Source organism: Phocoena sinus, chromosome 10 (assembly GCF_008692025.1).
Source record: "Phocoena sinus isolate mPhoSin1 chromosome 10, mPhoSin1.pri, whole genome shotgun sequence".
NCBI lineage: Eukaryota > Metazoa > Chordata > Mammalia > Artiodactyla > Phocoenidae > Phocoena > Phocoena sinus.
In genome coordinates, this window is record NC_045772.1 from 78,334,492 (window position 1) to 78,356,480 (window position 21,989).

General features: G+C 40.3%; 1 protein-coding gene across 4 annotated transcripts in view; it reads left to right on the plus strand.

The window, feature by feature from the left end:
* The window catches only part of TMTC1 (transmembrane O-mannosyltransferase targeting cadherins 1), a 264,581-nt gene that overhangs the window by 25,624 nt on the left and 216,968 nt on the right, over positions 1 to 21,989 (plus strand). For 3 of the 4 annotated variants that reach the window (XM_032646464.1, XM_032646467.1, XM_032646465.1), the window contains exons 3-5: positions 558 to 631; positions 4,141 to 4,317; positions 8,302 to 8,508. In XM_032646464.1, the coding sequence (XP_032502355.1) occupies positions 558 to 631; positions 4,141 to 4,317; positions 8,302 to 8,508 (458 nt within the window). The remainder of the gene's footprint in view (positions 1 to 557; positions 632 to 4,140; positions 4,318 to 8,301; positions 8,509 to 21,989) is intronic. The other variant, XM_032646468.1, reaches the window with a different exon arrangement.

Here is a 21,989-nt window from a genome sequence, read left to right on the forward strand (position 1 = left end):
TTTAGTGGATAAATGGCCTGTGGTTAGTGCCAGGATGGCTCTTTGCTACTGGGGTATTTTGCTTTCAGACCCTTTTGGTGATGTTGCTAAGAAACACATAGACGCATGCACGTACACTCACACATAGTGATGATGAGTTCATACTCCTTCCCATTCTTGTCTTATTTTTTTCCTAGTGCTCTGTAAGCATCCTCTGTTCCATTAGCACTCTGGTGCCCAAAGACTAGCACAGTGTCCAGAACTCAGTCATTGCTCAAAAAAATATTTTTGAAAAAAAACAGTAAATGAATATACTTTGATGCTGTGAATTGATCTTCAATAGAAGAAACGTTAAAAATGAAGTTAAGCATGAAAATCTTGCCCCTTCCTTCCTCTTTTTCTCCTTCTTTAAAATTATTGTTAAATATAACCAGAAGTGGTTAGTCGTATATCAGAATTTAAAGAATAATGTGTTTTCCAATTTATTATTCCTTTCATTCCTCTGAAAACAAATAACATTTCTGTAATGCGTTTCTGAAAGTGGTTTTCTGAGGTTTTTATTTTTTCACACTTTCTAGGTGGCCGGAATTGTTGGCAGAGCTGACGTGTTGGCATGCTTGCTGTTTCTGTTAGCCTTTCTCTCCTACAGTAGGTATGTATGTCTAAGAATGCCCTTATCTGTTTACAGTTATGCTGTCCCCTGGGAATTTCTGCTGTGTGTGTGTGTGTGTGTGTGTGTGTGTATGTGTGTGTGTGTGTGTGTGTGTATGTTGACTCTGAGCTCCTGCCTGAGAGAGGAGGGAGGCTTCTTGGCAGTGAAATGCCCAGTGAGCTTCCTGGAGACCTGGGATAGGAAACCGTCTCCTTACCAAAAGCTAGGCTGTTCTCTCTTCCAGCCGCATTCTGAACCATGTCATAGCCTTTTAAAAGGACTGCTCTCCCAGTGCTGGGAAGATAAGCTCTTGCTTCTTGATTTCTCTTACTTGTAGTTTCTTACTGAGAATGGAATTTGAAATCTTAGCTCTGAGCCAAAATACACTGGGTCTAGTCCTGTCTTCTATTTAACTATGATTTGTTTAATTTCTCCTTTTCATTTTGGTCCTACATTTTGTTTTGTTTTTTTCCTCTTTATTATCCTCATTAAAGTAGCTCAAAGCTTAAAACAACAAGGCTGAATTGAAAGTAGTATTTCTCAACTGTGATTTTCCAATTTGCACATCCTTTCATCAAAATACAGAAGCTTCTTGCTTTGGTAGACTGAAAAACAGTAAAACAATTTCCCATTATATTACCCCTTTCCCCCAACTTGATCAGATTCTCACCTGAGTCGTGACATATCCACATAGGGAAAGGGGTGGGTAAAAAATGAAGGTAGGGCTTCCCTGGTGGCGCAGCAGTTGAGAATCTGCCTGCTAATGCAGGGGACACGGGTTCGAGTCCTGGTCTGGGAGGATCCCACATGCCGCGGAGCAGCTAGGCCCGTGAGCCACAACTATTGAGCCTGCGCGTCTGGAGCCTGTGCTCCGCAACAAGAGAGGCCATGATAGTGAGAGGCCCGCACACCGCGATGAAGAGTGGCCCCTGCTTGCCGCAGCTAGAGAAAGCCCTCGCACAGAAATAAAGACCCAACACAGCAGAAATAAATAAATTAATTAATAAAATCCCTGTTTCCACTTCCCACCTCACGTCATTGTAGTCATTGTTTATTAAAAAAAAAAAATGAATGTAATGGGGGCAGGTGACTCAGAGGGTGGCCCAGGAGAAAGGGGGCCAGTGAGCCACATTGCCCTGCTTCCTGGAGGGATGCCTGGTTAAGGATTTGTGAACCTTGATCTCTGGGTCAGTTCATTGGCCTATAATCTTATAAAACCCAGTGACTCCAAGGAACACTGTTCTAAACTAGTGGTTCTCAGTAGGGGGCAAATTTGCCCACCTTGCCCCAGGGGGACATTTGCAATGTCTGGAGATACTTTTGCTTGTCACAACTGGAGAGGCACAGCTGGCATGTGAGTAGAGGCCAAGGATTCTAGAACGTGCGGGACAGCCCTTGTAACAAAGAATCATCTTCCCTAAAATACCAGTAGTGCTGAAACTGAGAAACCTTGTTGTAAACCAGTTTAGACCTTGGGTCAAAGATGGACTGAATTAAGCTTTATGAAGTTTTGCTTTAAGACCAGAGTCTCTTCTTAATATAGTACCAGGCTTCTAGTCCTGGCTTTGTAATCTCTCACTGCATTGCTAGGTATATAAAAGAGTGTTGTGAAAATATTAAAAATATAAACCCAAATTTAACAGTTGTTTCCTGTTTGCTCTGGTGTTAGAACAAGGTTAATAATCGCTTTTGAATTTGCACTTGATCTCTCAGGCTTCTTCTCTGTGTTGATCAATTTGGGAACATGAGTGGGCCCGCAGCATATCCGTATCTGTGTGATAATAAGCCACATTGTTACAGCTTTCAGTTGTGCAGGCCATTCGCACTTTGAGTAATTTTAAGCTATAAACCAGCTTCGGAGAAAAAGCCTGTCTCCTACAAATTTGGCATATAATTTAGGTGATTGTTCTAAGACATAACAATAAGGGTAAGATGTCACCACTGCAGATATATTGGCCTTCAAAAGAGTAGGAGCAGGGCTTCCCTGGTGGCGCAGTGGTTGGGAATCCGCCTGCCAATGCAGGGGACACGGGTTCAAGCCCTGGTCCGGGAAGATCCCACATGCCGCGGAGCAACGAAGCCCGTGCGCCACAACTACTGAAGCCTGCGTGCCTACAGCCCACGAGCCGCAGCTGGAGAAAGCCCGCGCGCAGCAACGGGAATGCAATGCAGCCAAAAATAAATAAATAAAATAAATAATAAATTTAAAAAAAAAAAAAAAAAAAGAGTAGGAGCAAATTGGTGTGCCACCTGCGGAAGAAACAGTGGAATTTCTTGGTGTGGCACTGACTCTGTTTTGTAAGGTGAAAAAATACTTTACAGCAACTGAAGGGTTTTAGAAAATCCCTGCTGGAAATTATGCTGAGAAAAAAAAAAAAGCTTTACTTAAAGCTCATGAAAAATAAATTAAAAAAAAAAAAGCTTTACTTAAAGCTCATGAAAAATAAATTTAAAATAAATTTAAATATAAAATTTTTATATTTAATTTTTATATTTATATTTATATAAAAATTAAATTAAAATAAATTTAAAATAAATATAAAACTACAGTTTAGAAACTAATACAACATTGTAAATCAGCTGTACCTCAATAAAAAAAATAATAAAAACAGATTAACCAGAAGAAAAGAAAAAGACTAAAACATGTGTATTTTCATCACAGAAATGATGATTGTGTTTGATATATATCCACTGATTTCTTTGTGCAGAAGCATATAAAATACCTTCACAAAAATAATAATAATGATAAACACTTAACATATAGTAAGTCATTTACTGAATCTTCCCTACAACACTGTGATCCCATTTCACACATGAGGGATCTGAGGCACAGGGAGGCAACCGACCTGCCCCATGTTACCCTGTTAGTTAACAGCAGAGCTGTGATTTGAACCCAGGGAACCTGGCTCCAGAGTTCATTCATGTGGCTTAGTAACCTGTTGTATTCACTTAAAATATATTCACCTAAACGTCTTTCCATGTCACTAAATACATCTCTATGGTGGCATTTTAAATGGCTTTTTAGTGTTCCTTTGTTATATGCCATAATTTACCAGAATTTTTTTTTTTTTTTTTTTTTCGGTACGCGGGCCTCTCACTGCTGCAGCCTCTCCCGTTGCGGAGCACAGGCTCCGGACGCGCAGGCCCAGCGGCCATGGCTCACGGGCCCAGCCGCTCCGCGTCATGCGGGATCCTCCCAGACCAGAGCACGAACCCGTGTCCCCTGCATCGGCGGGCAGACCCTCAACCACTGCGCCACCAGGGAAGCCCTACCAGAATTTATATATGCCTTAATTTAAGTACCAAATTCAGCATTGTTGGACATTTACTTTTTTCCATCTTTGCAAATTTTAAATAACACTGTGATGAACATTCTTCAAGAAATCTTTGCTCACCTACTTACTCAGAATACAACGAAATTGGTGCTAGATCTTATCTTTAAAAGGTGGTTATTTCTTAGCGACCCACATTTCTTCTTAGAGTAAAAGCAACTCAACCTTGTTTTTCAGGAGTGTGGACCAGTGTTGTGTTGGGGAATGTTTCCCTCCCACGGCTTCTCCCTTCTTCCTGCTACTCAGTCTGTTTCTGGGGACCTGCGCGATGCTGGTGAAAGAGACAGGCATCACGGTGTTCGGCGTGTGCTTGGTTTATGATCTCTTTTCTTTATCCCACAATCATGATAAATCGTAAGTCACTTTAAAGTTTTGCTGTCAAGCAGTCCATGATGTGCAGAGAAGAGTTGCTTAAATCAATAGTTTTCAAGCTCTCATTAAAAAAATAGAGGTATATCATTTTGTTAAATGTAACCTCCTCTTAGACTATCATATAATAAGGCTTATTTCCTTAGGATAAATGCATTATATATGTTTAAACTCTTCACGCTTTTATGAAAATCCATGAGGACTATAAAGTTTTTGTGAGCCCCAAATTTGGAATTGAAAAGTGTCAATGCTAATTGCAAGTTTATATCGCCAGATTGTTTTGGTTGCATACTACTGAGAAATCTTGATTCACACAGTGGAGTAGTTACAAATGGTAACAGTCTGTTAACAGCTTGACTTGAATCTCTGCCTTCAAATGCTAAATTAGAGTCGTTTACTTGCTCTAGGGATGATGCTTTTACCTAAGAGTTTTGGAAGGGGCCTTTTGGAATTCCACAGAGGGCCAGTCTAAACCCTACAGGAATAATTACACGTCATATTCAAGTTAAATAACAAGTTTATTTAGTAGCCTATTTTCATTTAAAAAACTTAAGGTACATTCATATTATCCTGTGGATTATAGATGATAAGAGTGACTAAGGCATATTAAAAGTTCAAGTACATACTATAATTTTCTTCCGCTATCAAATCCATAATTACTAACAATTTGACATGCCGACACTATTTTTCACTAATTATAAGGCCCTTACATTTGAACTTCTAATAAATGTCACTGATTTATTCTCCAGCTTTGTCCGATGAAGAATTTTATCTTAAAAGAAAAATCCTGTCTTTTTAGCCCATTCCCTACCTCTTTATGCTTCTTGACATAAAGATAAGAGCAGTGCTAGTGAGTGGCAACAAGCTGAGATGAGTCATTTGATCCTGATCACCTTCCTGCCTGGGCGTACTTGGAGATAATTTAAATAGATTTTAGTGCTCTGTTGGCTCTCTGTAAATTTCAGAGGCATGTAAAAGGAAGGAGCCCAGTTATCATTTTGATCCAAGCTCAAGCCAAGAAAGCTGTGAGCCAAAGCACCGCCCCTAGGCTTATATGAGAATGCCTTTCTTCTGTATCCTCTCCACCCGTGGTAGTAATTGCATTGCTGACCTTACTATTTAGAGAGCAGCCTATCCACCCCTCTGGCTTTCCACTTTCTTCTGGCATCCGCTTTGTATCTTCCTCCCATCGTCTTTCTGCTTCTCTCTACTGACAGCAGAAGATGTGGCAAGTGCCTGCAGACCCTTGCCTTTGGTTCAGTCCAGAGATATTTTAAACTCATATCGACTGAAATAAAACACACAACTTGTGGGTTGAGAATTATGTTTTATTTGGGGACATTGCTAAGGACTACAGCCTGGGAAGGCAGCCTCTCAGATAGCTCTGAGGGACTGTTCCAAAGAGGTAAGGGAGGAGCCGGGATGTATGATATTTTGCTGAAGAAAAATTAAAAAAAAACAACTATATAGTCGAAACTCAAAAGATTAGTGCTAATCACAAAAAAATCAGGTATCTCAAGTTAATGATTTCAGTGCTTTTCTATATATGGGAAGATGCAAGAGTCTGGGCTCATTAAAATTGTTCCTTTGATATGCATCTCAACTCTCTAGGGTCAGTATCCTAGTTTTCTCCATCCTGAATTCTCCTCAGGGCGCACCTTCCAGGCCCACTGCAGTGGCTGATAATATGATAGCAGGCAGCATTCTTGTTTAGCTCATCTTTGAAGTCGTATCTCCTCTGGTCTGAGGTCTCTCCAGCCCACTCCTTTTTTCTTCATCTGGTCACTGTTGAGCTAGGCTTTTTTCAAAGAGAATAATTGTCGTTTTTATTCCTTTAGTAATTGTTCTTGACCTTCATTATACCAAACTGCCAGAAGTTCTATTCTATGAAAAAAACAATACTGCTGATATGTAGCTTGGATGTTTCATAGCTCATAGTTGGTGGGGTTTCTTTGTTTTAGTAACTTTTAGCTCTCACAACCGCCAGCATCTCTGCATAGGTGGAGGCATTCACTCTTTCCGCCCACTTAACACATTCTCATTCTGTGCCTGGCCAAGAATAAGACAGTTAAGATTCCTTCCCTCAAAGAGCAATACTGGGGGAGACAGACGTTACATAAGTAGTTACGCGAGTAACTGAGTACAGTGGTGAAAGTGGTGAGAAGGAACTGAGAGCAGGTAACAGGGAGACCTGGTCGATCACAGTATCTCTTGAGTGCAGGCCGTGTGCCAAGCACTGGGCCACGCCACTTACAGGTATGAAGTCACTGATTGCTCACAACAACTTTTACCCTCATTTTACAGAGGAGAGAATTCAGGCAGGCATAGAAAGTAACCTCTCCAGAGTCACCCATCCCCTATTGCGACTTCTGTCTGTGTGACTCCAGAGCCACAGGGTTACCCCTGAGCCTCCATGGAGCACACAGGACAGGGATCTGGAGACCCCCCAGGGCATCTGCAGCTCAGAGCCTGGGCTCACATTTGTACCAGGAGACCAGCTCAGAGGATCTGTGTGTATTGGGGGGTCCTGACCCCTTTGAGAATCTCACAGAATCGTGTCCCCTTTTCCCAGAATAACGTACACACAAATTCTTATCTGCTCATTTAGAATAAACATCTTGGTACTAGGTTGTTCTTGAGGTCTTTTCATTGTATGATTCAGGAAACAGGAAAGAAACAACAGAAACAAGTGTTGAAAGCCCTCTCCTACGTGAAGAGCAATTTATTCCTAAATTTTAAGATTGGAACACACGAACAGAGTTAGATTTCTTTTTTGAGACATCACCTTTAGGAAGAAACATTTTCAGTGAAAGAGCAGCTCCTGAAAGTTAATTTTTTTTCTTTTTAAAAAATTAGCATATAATTGCCAACACGCAGAAGATAACGTTCCCTGACCCCAGTCCCTACCCTCTCTCTAGAAATAACCATGATCCTGAATTTGGCATTTTTCATTTCTAGGGCGGTTTGCTTGTTATTACTTCATAAGTATATACCACTGAATATCAAATAGCATTGTTTACATACTTGCAGACTCTGTATAAATTGTGTCTCTTGCTTTTCTTTTCATTTAACATTGGATTTTGAGATCCATCAGTGTGGATACATGTGGCTATAGTTCATTCATTTTAACTGTTGTGTAGTATTTAATTATCACAATTTATCCATCCTTCTGGAGTTTGAATTTAGGTTATTTTTACATTTTTGGCTATTATATAGCATGCTTCAGGTAACCTTTGTGTGCACGTACTTCCTGGGGCATAACCACAGAAGTGTTGCTGGGGCCACAGATGCATACATGTTCACTGTGTTGATCTCACTGTGAACTGTGATTTCACTTGTTCACTGTGAGCAAGAGACGTTGCTTTTGAAATGACTGGAGTGCAGCAGTGGATGAGAATCCCCTTTGTTCCACATTCTCCCCATCACTTGATAGTATCAGACTTTAAAAGTTTTGCCCAGCTGGTGGTTATGAATTATATCATCTCAGAAGATTCATGAAGGAAAATGTGAGAATACATTGGGGTGGATCAGCTGTGGAAAAACATTTCACAAGATCATAATAATGTAAATCCCGAATATCACTTCAACTGAGTTAGGACAATTCAAATTATATTTATTATGAGAGAAATATATGTGGAAGATGAGAAGAGAAGAGGGTGTGTGTGTTTGTGTGTGTGTGTGTGTGTGTGTGTGTGTGTGTGTGTATTGGTGACCACGTAAAAGGGACTGAGTCCTCATCTTCTATGGTAGCAACTCAATAAGACAAGTTCTAAAATTAGAAATAATATTATAATTTAATCTTATTTTAAAAATATCGTGATGAATACCAGAAACAGAAGAGCTAAAAGACTTGTGGACGTTTGCTTCCGTGGAACAGGGCTTGGCGATGGGACAAGGGATTGCTGTTCCTTGTTGCAGGTCTTGTCATTCTGTCTGACTTTGTTTCCCCTCCATTCCATGCACAATTAGGAGCAATGGGGTCGTCCATCAGCGCAGCCTACAGCGGCCTGGGAGCTCCCTGCCCACCGCACCACCAGCGCACCCTCTCCGGGAGAATGGGAAGCAGCAGCGGTTCCCTCACAAAGGAGCTTGGGGTGGCTGCCATACTCCATTGCCACCTGAACCCAAGAGCAGTGGATTCCCTGTGTCTCCTCGAGCTGTGTGGTCCTTGATGAGGTACTGGGCTGTGCTCCTTGACCTTGCGTGTTTTCACCATCCAGCATCACCTGTCGCAGGGGAATCGCTAGAGAAGTGAAGCACCGAGTGGGTTCTTTGTGACACCCGCCCACACTTGTTTCCCTCCTTCTTTCTTTTTCCTTTCCCATCTCCCTTCCTCCTGCCTCCTTCCTTCTCTTCTTTCCATTCCTTCCTTATTTTAGATCAGATGAGAAAGGAGTAGCTAGAAGAAGCAAGTAGAAGCCCTGCTGTCTGCTGTTATTTGGAAGGAGAGGGTGAGGCTCTGAAGCCTCCATTAAGAAGTGCAGACATATTGCTGCTTCCCTGATGGAAGAGCCCTGGGCATCAGAGAGCAAGGCCCCTCAGTTTTCTGGGGGAGGATAGGTCTACCTTCTGCTGCTCTGTCTCTCCCTGCTCTTGGTGTGTGATAGGAATTTATTACAGCACAAGTATGGGAGTAAGCCCAGGGGACACTGCCTCTCAGAAATGTTTTTGAGGGTATAGGAAAATCTTTTTTTTTTTAAAAAAAACATCTTTATTGAAGGATAATTGCTTTAAAATTGTATGTTAGTTTCTGCTTTATAACACAGTGAATCAGCTATACGTATACGTATATCCCCATATCCCCTCCTTTTTGCATCTCCCTCCCACCCTCCCTATCCCACCCCTGTAGGTGGTCACAGAGCACCGAGCTGATCTCCCAGGGTACAGGAAAAACTTTAAAGGATTTTCTCTCTTTTTTTGAATCTTTTGACCTAGCCATGAAAATTAACATAGATTTATCAGAACTCATTAAATTAGCTTGCCTCTAAAATAGCTCAAGCCATGGGCAAGACAGAATTTAATAAAGATGGAAATTTGACTCATACGATTAGCGGTTAAACAGCAGATTGCTATTCTTATTCTTCTGTGCAGTCCCAGAAAGCTCCCTCTTTTCTGGGTCTTTGTTTCCGATTATTCCTGCGGAAACCTGTCTTTTGGATCGTGCTCCATTTATTCGTTCATCAACAAAGATCTATTGAGTGTCTACCACATGCCTGGCATGCTCCAGGCACCAGGGATGTCCTGGTGAATAAGGAAGACAGGGTCCTTGCCCCTGTGTAGCTTCCTTTCCTGTAGAGGAGGGCACACACTAAATAACCAACAAAGAATGAACAGTGTGGTGGAGAGTGGTGGGTGGGCCTGGCTGGAGCAACTGCATGTTGGTTGGTCAGGAAAGGCCCACAGAATCCTCATGGATGAGTGGAGGAGCTAGCCCTGCTCAGATCTGGGCACAGGGTTCCAGACTTGGGGAAACGAGCAAGTGGGGTTTGGAAGGGGCGAGCTCAGGGGGTGGGCAGGCCCAGATGGGGAGGGGTGTGTTGGCCATGGAAGTGAGTTTGGATTTTATTCTGAGTGGAAAAGGGAGACTTTGGAGGGTTCTGTTTGTTATTGTTGTTGTTGTTTGTTTAATGTGGAGGAAAATGGTTACATTAAGAATGTTCACTCTGGCTTCTTGTAGCGGATGATTAAGGGGCAAGAGTAAAGCAGGGAGACTTTCATACAGACTGGGGGGAAAAGAAAGGGTCTTAGCCGAGGCTGATAGAGACTGAGGTGAAGGGATATGGTGGATTTGGGATAAGTTTTGGATATACATCTAACAGGACTTGCTGATGTTTGGGGTGAGGGGTGAGGGAGGGAAAGGCAGGAAACAAGGCTGTTTGTGTTTCTGGCTTCAATAGTTGGGTGCGTGGTGGTGTCAGTTACCGAGATGGAAAGGCTAGAGGAAAAATTAGTTTGGGAAAGGATAAAATCACAGTGATGCTTGAAATTCCTGGCCAAGAAAGCAGAGAGGTAAATAGTCAAAACCTTGAGGATATCTTGACTTTTTCCATAACATGGCATGAAGGAAAAGAAGACAGAATATTTGGGGAAATTGTAAATTTTTTTAAGGGAGGCAGAGGAGGAGAAAAAACAAGAGTTAATCGCACATTACAGACTTTCAAGGAAGGACAAAGGTCAGGCTGCAGTGTGACAGAATTCCATCAGGGCAGGGACCATGTCGGCTTCTGATCACATTTGTATTCCCAGTTCTTTTCACAGTGTCTGGCTAAGAGTAGTTGCTCAAATATTTGTGAAATGAATAAATTAATAAGTAGGTGGTAAGAAAGTATTGGAATTAAGCATAAATAGAATATTTTCAGTAAATTTGGTAATGAAGGAATGGGGCAAAGGATGTTAACTCCAGGGGTGTTAGGTTTTTGTTTTCATTTTTATTTTAAATTTAACGCGTGTGTGTATGTAGGTAGATAACTTGTAGAGAGTAGAGATGGAAGGTGCAGGAGCAGAAAGGAATAAGATGAAGTATGAATACCAGTGGTACACTGGTAAATGCTTAATAACTGGCTCTCCAGAGAAAGTAAATCCTGACTGGTGTTGGCCAATTTCCATGTAAATACTCTTACCATGGCTGATTTGAAGCTACACATGTGACATTGCTGAACAGGGAGTTGGGAGAGGTGTGCCATAGCTCACCATCATGAAGCATTTCCACTGCTCAATGGACAATATATGTAGTAACCACAAGAGCATAGATAACAGTAAAATGAAAGAAACTAATTAGGAAGTGATGAGCCTTGAGTACTTAGTACCTTTGTTTTTAGCATGATTTAAGTTTACAGAATTATTTTAAGATATATATTAATATATACAATATATTTACATACGTATGATTTATTATAGTTATATAATTTAATTTTCAATAATGGCTGTATTTAATAACTGGCCTGCAAAATTTCTGAAAATTTAATAGTCATCTCTAGCAAGCCAGTGTGAGTCAGCTCCAGCACTCCAGTGAAGAAGGTCTTTCAGGAGGGGAAGAAAACTTTATATCTGTGATCCATCCACTATGTACCAGGAGGTGGGCTGGCATTTCCCACATGTTATCCCATGCAGCCATCACAACTTTCGTGTAGGGTAAACCTTAGAGTTTGCATTATCAGGTGGATACGGAAGAAGTTAAATGATCATTTAAAACATTTGCATAGGGGCCACCGGTGGCGCAGTGGTTGAGAGTCCGCCTGCCGATGCAGGGGACACGGGTTCGTGCCCCGGTCCGAGAAGATCCCACATGCTGCGGAGCGGCTGGGCCTGTGAGCCATGGCCGCTGAGCCTGCGCGTCCGGAGCCTGTGCTCTGCAACGGTAGAGGCCACAGCAGTGAGAGGCCCGAGTACCGCAAAACAAACAAACAAACAAAAAAAAACATTTGCATAGTTAGTAAGTGGTAACATCAGGATTGGAACTCAGGCTGTTTGACCGCTAATCCTTTGCTTTTGCCTGTTTGTTATGCTCTGAAGTCCAGCTTCCCGGTTGAGGACTTGGCTTTGGGAAGGAGGCAGGACACTTGTTTCATGCTCTGTGGAGCTGGCCTCCCTGTTGAACTCTCGGGGGTAGAAGATTCTTGCAGCCATCCTTGGGTCAACAAATGAGGCACCTTCTGACTTACTTCGATATAGGGTGTTGGTACTAATACATTGAATTAAATGACATGCTTTTTTTTTTTTTTTAAACTCCGAGCACCAGCCTGTTTTAGAAAGAATTATGCCTGGAGAGCAGTACATAGGACAACTGGAACTGGTGGGGGTCTTAGTAAGTTAACATGTTTGTGGGCAAGAAAGACCATTAGCCTTTCATGGAGGGGAAGGTTGTCATGTATTTTCTTTCTTTGGAAAGGAAAGGTGTCATATATTTGACTATAAATTTGATTAGTATCAAAATTATTTTTAAAAACTGTGTGTGTCCTTTTGTCAGAAGGTGATCAGGTAAAGAAAATAAAAGTTCAAAGAGGCAATGTTATTTTAGTTCTGAAGATCTCTGCAGACAGTGTTTAAATCATGGCTCCTTCACTTACTTGATCCTAGACAAGTTATTTTATCTCTGTGAGCCTCAGTTTTCTTATCTCCAAAAGGTGGAACTAATCATGGCACCTTCCTCTCAGATTGCTTGTCAGGACTCAAAGCTGTAGCCTGCATAATGAACACGTAAATAGGTGCCTGGTCCACAGTAGTCAGTGTGGCAGCCCACAGCATCGTTAGTAGTAGCTTAGTATTATGAATATTATTGTTCCTGTGTGAGTTTCTAAACACCAGGATGTATCCTGAAACTGGTGAACCTGCAGTATGCAGGCAAGGGATGAGTTTGTGTGAGATTTCTTTTGCTTGAACTTTGAAACTATTTGCTAATATGTATTTACATTGCATGCATGGCACCAGGCTGTCAAAAAATTGGGCTAAATACTATCAGGTAAAACATTTTCTGTAGTTACCAAATACAGGAGAATTGCAAAATCCTACTGCAAGTCATTTCTTTAGTTTCCTGTTTTTCTATGTGACTTAGTGATTGGCTTATGGGTAGCAAGTGCAACGAAGAACCTAGGACTTAGGGTATACACTGTGGAATCAGGTGAAATTTCAGGTGATACCACTCAGTTGTTCCATGTGCAATGAGAAATGTTTTGTATGTAAACCTTCCTTCTCCCAACCCTCTTCATTATATCCAGTTCATTCACGCATGGACACATTTTCCCTTTCGCCTTAGAAAACTCAGTGAATTCTACCTGAACTCTTATCCTCGTAACTCATACCTATATCTGTAGTCATTTTTCATATAGAGACTTGATTGATTTCACATTTAAATGACAGTGATTATGGTTGGTGTTGAAGACAGTTCTTGGCTCAATAAATTCTTGCTCTTTTCCTCTTCTCTTGCTCTGTAGCATCTGTCATGAATCATTCATTTGTCAGTATATACTGAATGCCTCCTATGTGCCAAGTAATGTTTTAGGTGCTGGGAATATATGGCAGTGAAGTAAACAGAGCTCTGCCCTCATGGAACTTAGCTGGATGATGATCATGATATTTTTACTAAAATGGGCTCGTTTCCTACCTTTGTGGGTAAGACAGCGGTCATATTTTTCACTTCAGTGTGTCTTAAAAGTTTTTCTTGTATACCTTGCACGGAGGCATGCAAATCAAGAAACTAAGACAGGTTTAGGATTAGAGAACAGGTTGGCACTGAAGTGAAACTGTTAGATAATTAAATTAAATTCAGAGGACTTAAGGAAGCATATAAATATTTTGACCTTCACTGGTGGAATGAGTCACTGATCTTTCACAAGTGTCGTTTTAATGCTTTACTTCTGTAGACCTTGCATTGTATTCTTTTTCCCTAAAGTAAGAAATGCGTTGTAGATTAAATTCCTCTGAGTAGGGCAAATGTGTTTCAGATGATTATTAACAGCCTCATGTAAGCTTTGAAAGAAGCTTAGTAAGTTTGTGAAATGAGATTTTCAGGTGACAGGAAAAAAATCTGTGTTGAAAGCCTGAATTACTGATGAATAATTGGGTTATCCCCTCACCATTTTACACACCTTTCTGGTTGACTGATCTCAGATGGGCCGTTTTCAATCTCACTCAGTTACTGCTTTAAAAAAATGAAATGACCAAATGAAAGAGGGGTGGAGTAAACTAAGAGATCTACACAGAAAATACCTCCAACAGTTAAAAGTGAAGTTTGTGGGTTCATATTAATAAATCCCCTCCCCTACTTTAAAGTCTCTTAATGTAAGTGTAAAGCTCAGTGATGAATCCACCTTAAGAACACAAGCCACCCTCTGGAAGTAGGTATGGGCTAAGATCTTACTTTAAAGAGACTTTGCACATTCTTTCATTGCTGCGGATCATTTTTCCTCATTTCCATTGCTTTGTTTAAAGATGAGCTGGGCCACATTTTGCCCTGGAATTCTCTCTCTTCTTCAGTGGTGTAAATACTTCAGTCTTCAGGTGTAGTTCTTAGGTGGCTGCAGCCAGATCACTATGACTTATTTTGGCACACGATGGTGGTGGACCCAAGAAAGCAGTAGCTCTCAGGCTGTATTTTATAAAGACAACTGACCAAACCTACTAGCATAATTGTTGTTAAAGTTATTTCTTATTAAACAACTTTAAAACTGTTTACACCCATGATTCTATCATTTGGACCCAATATCCAAAGGGTATCCTCTCTTGTTACCTTTGGCCCATACGTGCCTGAGCTTTTTCATAGCTTGTCAATTTCTTTTTAATATACTGAACTGACCATAGATTTTACTAAGACCCTGTAGTGCCTCCTGGTGTGACTGAACTGCAGACTTGCTTAGTGGCTGGGAAAGCACTGGAGAAGGGAGGTGGGTGATTGCTGCAGGCATTTGTCTTCCTATGGAGGACACATTTTCCTGGGAAGGGTGAACAAATGCTGCTGTTTTGCTATAGGAAGGATGAAAATAGTGGGAAATTTATTTTTAAAAACTTAAATAAAAAAGTAATTTTCCCAAAGAACTGTCAGCGTTATCAGGCTTCTTAATTTTGAACTGTGTTTATTGGGATAGCATCATTAATCTGCCTTTAACGTTCTTTGGTGGGTTGATTTACCCAAGATGGGCTCTCAAGTTCTTTTTTTTTTTTTGTGGTATGTGGGCCTCTCACTGTTGTGGCCTCTCCCGTTGTGGAGCACAGGCTCCGGACACGCAGGCTTAGCAGCCATGGCTTACGGGCCCAGCCACTCCACGGCATGTGGGATCTTCCCGGACCGGGGCATGAACCTGCGTCCCCTGCATCGGTAGACGGACTCTCAACCACTGCGCCACCAGGGAAGCCCTCAAGTTCTTTTAAAGTAGCTTTTCTTAAACATGGAACTTACCAGAGAGGTATTCTTTTCTGTGGACAGAGAATTAAAAGAGAGTTTTTTCTGTCACTATTTCCTAACCATTAGTTGAGAGTGATGTTATTCCGTCTGAACCAGACCCAGAGTATATGGTAAAGCAGGTATTACTTTGATGAGTTTGCCTGAAAGCTTATTGAAATCTGCTTTGCTTCTTGAACTGAACTCAGCACTAAAATGGATCATTTCAGTAAAGTGTTTCTTGGCTTCATTCAGAACTTAGCACTAAAAACCTCTTCCAAATAAATCACATGCTAAGGAGCAAAATTCCTTTTAATTTACGGATAGCAGTTGGTAGAGTTCCTAACTGCTGACAGCCCCTGGTTCATTCTGCTTAATCTTGACTGGGTACCGGTTCTTGGCAAAATTCTATCCCCTGTGAATTTCAGTCAGTGGATGATAAGTTCTTTCCTTTCTCAGTGTAGAGCTATCTAAAGCTTAGGCATCTGCTTTCCAATTGGATTCATGGGGACATATGTTGAAAGAGAAAACTATCAGAATGTAGGCATTTCTGGTTGGCATTCAATTTTGTCACTGCCACAGTAGGCTCTTAGAAGAGGATGCCAGGCCTCATGGTTTTCTATCAGCTCATCAGTCACCATATGGATACTCAACCTCTGTCCTGTGCAGGTTAGAGCCTGGGTGACTTCAAGGACACCAAACATCTTTCCCTTCTTTTGCAGAACACAGGTAGGGCCCTTAGGGTGTTGTAGGGAGTCCGCTACCAATTTCTTTGCTCTTTTAGTTAAAGCTGCTGTCATCCAGCTAATTTTTTTTTTAATTTATCTTTTTTAATGTAGCCTGCTGAGAGGTTGTGGAGTGATTGCAGTAAAAGCAGTATCAGTTCATCTTAACATTGTAAACACTCAGGGTATACATAAATAATTCTTTCATGGGAACATTATTCTACACTAGGCAATATGGTTTCAGATAATTTGGTGGGATTTCCAGTTTGTTGCTGTGAAAATTGTCTGCCACATGTTTTGAACTGCTACTATGTTTTCTAGATTAAATGTGACAATGTTAAAATGTAAATGCTTGAAAAAGTACAGAAACGGTGCTCTATGAGCTTATTGTGAGGTACAAATGAGTGAATACATGAAAAGAGCTTAACATGGCTATTAGTTGTGGCTTTTCATAAATGGTAGGGCTGTATCCCTACCAGCATGCTTATTTTATGCCAAAGACAGTGTGGAAGAATTACTGTTTAGAAATCTTTTTATAGTGGTCACTTTTCCTTTGCTGTATTTATGAAAGTGGTATAGTCTTGATTTGATTTGTTTATGATATTTACTTATTTTCTCTCTTTTTATGAGCTTACAGTATTTTAGAGGAAAATGACTGTAAAAGAAAGAAACATTCTTGTAGCAAAGATGGATTTCATCGACGTTTAGCAGGAAAACAGAATGCCTGTGTTAACACTTCTTTTTTTTTTATAAATTTATTTATTTTATTCATTTATTTTTGGCTGCGTTGGGTCTTCATTGCTGTGCACAGTCTTTCTCTAGTTGCGGCGAGCGGGGGCTACTCTTTGTTGTGGTGCGTGGGCTTCTTATCACAGTGGCTTCTCTTTGTTGCAGAGCATGGGCTCTAGGCGCACGGGCCTTAGTGGTTGTAGCACGCGGGCTCAGTAGTTGTGGCTTGTGGGCTCTAGCGTGCAGGCTCAGTAGTTGTGGCACACGGGCTTAGGTGCTCCACGGCATGTGGGATCTGCCCGGACCAGGGCTCGAACCCGTGTCTGTCCTCTGCAGGATTCTTAACCACTGTGCCACCAGGGAAACCCCAACACTTATTCTTACCTGATGGATACCATCCTCATTATAAGTTGCATGTAAAGTTATTCTTAGTTGCTGAGACTAACAGTGGACTTTTTTTAATAAAAAAATTTTGATGTATTTAGAATTACTATTGAATAAAGCATCACTTTAATAAACAAACCATTAGGTTGAAAATCAAATAATAAAGACAATTTACTAGCTTTTTGGATTGATGACCTTATAGCCATATAGGAAGGTGTGTTTCATGTTGTAGATTTATGAATTATTAATGCTATTCACATTATTCAAACCATGATCTTTACTACTTTATATATAATCTAGAAAATACATATTGATTTTGAAATCACCCTAAGCAGCAGTGTCCATGAGGAACCTGGCATTAAAGATTTGTTTTTAATGATTTAGCCTCCAAAAGTAATGGTAAAGGGAACATAGTATGGGTTTTTAGGGGATGAAGGCAATTAATTATATCATAATTCAGAAAAAAAAAAAAAAAAAACCACATGCAAACAACCAGCCAGAGTTGGACGGAGGGAAGGAATGTTTGTGTCTTATGTTAAGAGCTAGACATGCCCTCAGTTCTTAATGAATAACTAACCAATGTGTTTCAGTTTTCAAGTGGTAGAGCTTCTATTTCCTGACAGTTAAGTCTGTATCCTAGATTTCTTTTTGTACTTTACTTTTGGTTCTCTTAAGTAATTTTCCTTTGTGAAGGGAATATCACTTTATGAAAGGAATGATGATCCATACTGCATTTATGATGAAAAAATTTTGATTTAAAAGGTTCTTTATTTAATTATAAAACTGCACTTTTAGTTTTCATGTGGAGTCAGGAAGAGACTGTATGTGTATCCTCAATACAGGTTGTTTCTCTCTTCTTTAAATTTTTTAATTAAAAAAATTTTTAATTGAAGTATAGTTGATTTACAATGTTGTGTTAGTTTCAGGTGTACAGAAAAGTGATTCAGTTTTATATACATATATATCTATTTTTTCAGATTCTTTTCCCTTGTAGGCTATTACAAAATATTAAGTTTAGCTCCCTGTTCTATAGAGTAGGTCCTTTTTGGTTATCTATTTTATATATAGTAGTGTGTATCTGTTAATCCCAAACTCCTAATTTATCCCTCCCTGCCCCTTTCCTCTTTGGTAACTATAAGTTTTTTTTCTATGTCTGTGGGTCTATTTCTGTTATGTATATAAAGTTCATTTGTCTCATTTCTTTTTTTAGATTACACATGTAAGCGATATCATATGATATTTGTCTTTCTCTGTCTGGCTTACTTCACTTAGTATGATAACTTCTACATCCATCCATATTGCTGCAAGTGGCAATATTTCTTTCTTTTTTATGGCTGCGTAATATTCCATTGTATAAATCTATTACATCTTCTTTAACCATTCATCTGTCAAGGGATGAATTGCTTCCATATCTTGGTTATTGTAAATAGTGCTGCAGTGAACACTGGGGTGCATGTACCTTTTCAAATTATGGTTTTCTCCAGATACATGCCCAGGAGTGGGGTTGCAGGATCATATAGTAGCTTTATTAGTTTTTAAGGAACCTCCATACTGTTCTCCATAGTGGCTGTACCAATTTACATTCCCACCAGCACTGTAGGAGTGTTCTTTGTTTCTCTCTTCCTTATGGCACATAATTTATAGCCACAACGGATAGGTAAACCATTAAGATAAGTCAAGATTGGGTACCAATCTCCAGATATTTTTAAGCAGAAAATACATGTGTGATGATATCAGTAGCTGACGACTGAGTACATGTCTTGAACAATAAAACTTGTATCATTGTCCTCATTGCTGTTTTTGAAAAATCTGAACATTGTAGAATTGCTGAATTCTTTGAAAGAGAAGAGCTGTTTCCCAGGTTGGGCTGGATGTAAAGAAACGCACGGTAGTGTAAGGAGCCATGGCCTGGTTGGGGGGGAATTGAGTTCTACTCTGATTCTGATTTGCTCTGCTCCTTGGGCCAGTTATTTTACTTCCCTGGATGTTTGTTTTTCTTATCTGTGAAACGACACAAGTGAGACAGGTGGTCTCAGGTCATTTGGCACTCTCTCTGACTATTTGACCAAACTCTTATGAAACGATGCTGTCACTTTTCCTTTTCTCTTTTAGTCACTGCACTCCATCGGCGTGCATGTAGTTCGAAGCTGTATGAGAGTCAGAGGCTGACCCTGAAGTGAGATACGATAATGGGCTACCCTCGTGAGTGACTAAGCAGACTGTGGAGGAGATTTCACTGGTGTGCATTCGGCTATTTTTGTTTTCCTTTTCCATCTTGAATTCTTCACTACTTAAGTCTTTGGAACTTAAGTCAAATGTATTGATGAGAAATATCAATATTAAAAAGGTTAAAGTTTACACATATTTTGCCCTCAACCATCATAGAGGTCATCAAAGCTGTGCATTTGCAAACTGATACCTGTTGACTCTTCAGAGACAGTTTGTTGATTCATTTGATTAATAAACATTTATTAAATACTATATACAGATGTCATAGGGGTCATTTGCTTACAAAGAACAAAACTTTTAAAGAACTTGTTTAAGAAAATTGAAGTTTTCATTAGAAAGGTACACTGGACTCTAATGGCACCCCAGTCAGGGTATTGAACCTGATTTCTGGACACAGGAACTGGCAAACTCAAAACATTTCTTTTTTACATTTTGGAGGGTTCATGGCCTCTCTTTTGCTTTTTAAAATCCATGTTGTTGTCCTTTCCTCCTCTTCTTAAAGACTGACTTTTCTTAATTTGGTGAGTTGCAGGGCTGCCTCAGTCCTAGTTTCATGTAACCTCTCAGTTCAGTTCTCTGTTAAAGATGGACTGGAATTAATGTGTTCTGACTCCAGATTCTCAAAAACAGAGATTCTGATTGGGCCAGCATGGATAAGTTTACACCCCAGTGGGGAAGTCATACAGAGAAAAAGATAATCTTACTGAGGGTGGCAAGTGTGATGAGCAATGTGTGTACCCTGAATTATGGGATTCACAGGATAGGATACCTCAGCCAGCCTGGGAGGTTTGGCATAAACTGAGTCTTAACAGCTGAGAAGATGAACTAAAGGGAGGGAGGGCTGTCTTCCATGTATAAAGCACAGCAGGAGGGAGGACACAGAGGCCTGAACCTGCAAAGTGTGCATATGTGTGTGTGTGTGTGTGTGTGTGTGTGTGTGTGTGTGTGTGTGTAACAGGACATGAGTAGTGGAGACAAGGCTAGGAAGGTAGGCAGGAGCCCCGTCATGGAGGAACTTGGGAGAGATGCTGAGGGCCTGACTCCTGTAAGGAGGGCAACAAGTGCAAAGCAGGCTCATCTCTTTTTTTTAGATTTATAGGTAAGAAAACTCTGATCATAAAGCCAGATGGCACATCTTATTAAAGAGTGAAGATTTAAAAAAAAAAAAAAAAAGAGTGAAGATTTAAAAATTCAAACCACTTGATATTAATTATTACACTTTTGAGAATAAAAAAGCAGTAGTTCTGAGTTTTTACCGTAAATGAATCCTGCATATTTGTGAAAGCTCAGTATCTTCTCTTTGTCGTTTAAGATTGTATCATATAAAATTTTCTTTACACATTTTTGTAATTCTGGTAGAATTCTCATATTTAAGAAAAATGGATAGGTGACTTAAGAGTACGTTTGCCCATGATAGGGTGAAGCTATGCTATTTACCCACACCTTAGTTGATTTAAGCCTTTTCCATTTATGAGTTTCCTCCAAAGAACAGAAATTCATAGAAACTTCACGGAGGTACTAATCCCTTTCTATTATACATTCAGTATGGTAAGTTTATAATTTTGACTTCCAGTTTCTGATTAAAATCATCTCTTCTTCTTATGTGTATTATGCCCAGGCAGTTATATTTTGTATTGGTACAGATAATTGCTTTTCTACTTGGCAAAGAAAATGAGCAGATGCAAGATAAGTATCTTTTTCTGGCACGATCGATTGGAAGCTCTGCCACCTAATGTTGACTGCATTTTCAGAAGTGATGTAGCAAGCACAGCTCAGCATCAGACTATAGCTGTTAGCTGTCAAGAATTCACTTTGGCAGAGGTAAATTCTGACCAAGTCTGTACGTCAGACTCTTAGTCTCAGAGCTTGAGTGTAAGAAACAGAGTTTAGTTTTCACATAAGGAAAATAGTGTGCTAACTCGAAGCCCTGTGTGGATGCAGTTTTCTCCAAAAGTGATTCTAGAGTTTCCTTCCTTGTTTCACCTTTAATAATGATGGAACAATGGTGTGCTCAGGGTGCATATATCCTAGAGTTACAAATAGTGGATTTACATCTGCGATTTCTATTTTAGTAGCAGTGTGAACTTGGATTAAGTGATTGCCATATGTATAAAATAGGGATAATTAGTAACAATTATTATAAATGGCAGGAAGTATGAAAAGAGTTTAGCACCGAGCTAGGCACAACACAAGCACTCAGTTGCACTTATAGATGGTGCGCTAATGTGAAGATGTCCAGTCTTTCTACAGTTTGGCCTGGGGGAGATAAGCTGTCTGTCTCAATGTCTTGAGAGTTTGGCTTAGTTATTCATTACCTCTTTCCCACTGGGAGGAACAGGGAGCCAATATGGAATGCCTATTACAAGCCAGGAGATAAAACCTGGATCAACCTGATAAACCTGAACTGTCACTGTGTCCTTGGGAATTACGTCTTCTCACCACATTTCATATGTGAAAGGCAAGGCTCAAGGGAGCTTGCATAATTTGCACAGAATTGTACAAGTATTAAGTAGAAGATGTAGAATTGAATCTACACGCATCTGATTCTACTGTGTAGGCTGCCCCAGGCTGGAGAGGTCAAGCCCTTTCCAATGTTTCCTGCAAGGATTTATAAGAAACTTCTAGAAAGGACTCTTCTGGGGAAAGCAGAAGTGTCCTGGGAGCATTAATCTGCTTCTCTTTTCTCTGTATCTCCTGGAGCCAGAGTGGCTTTATCC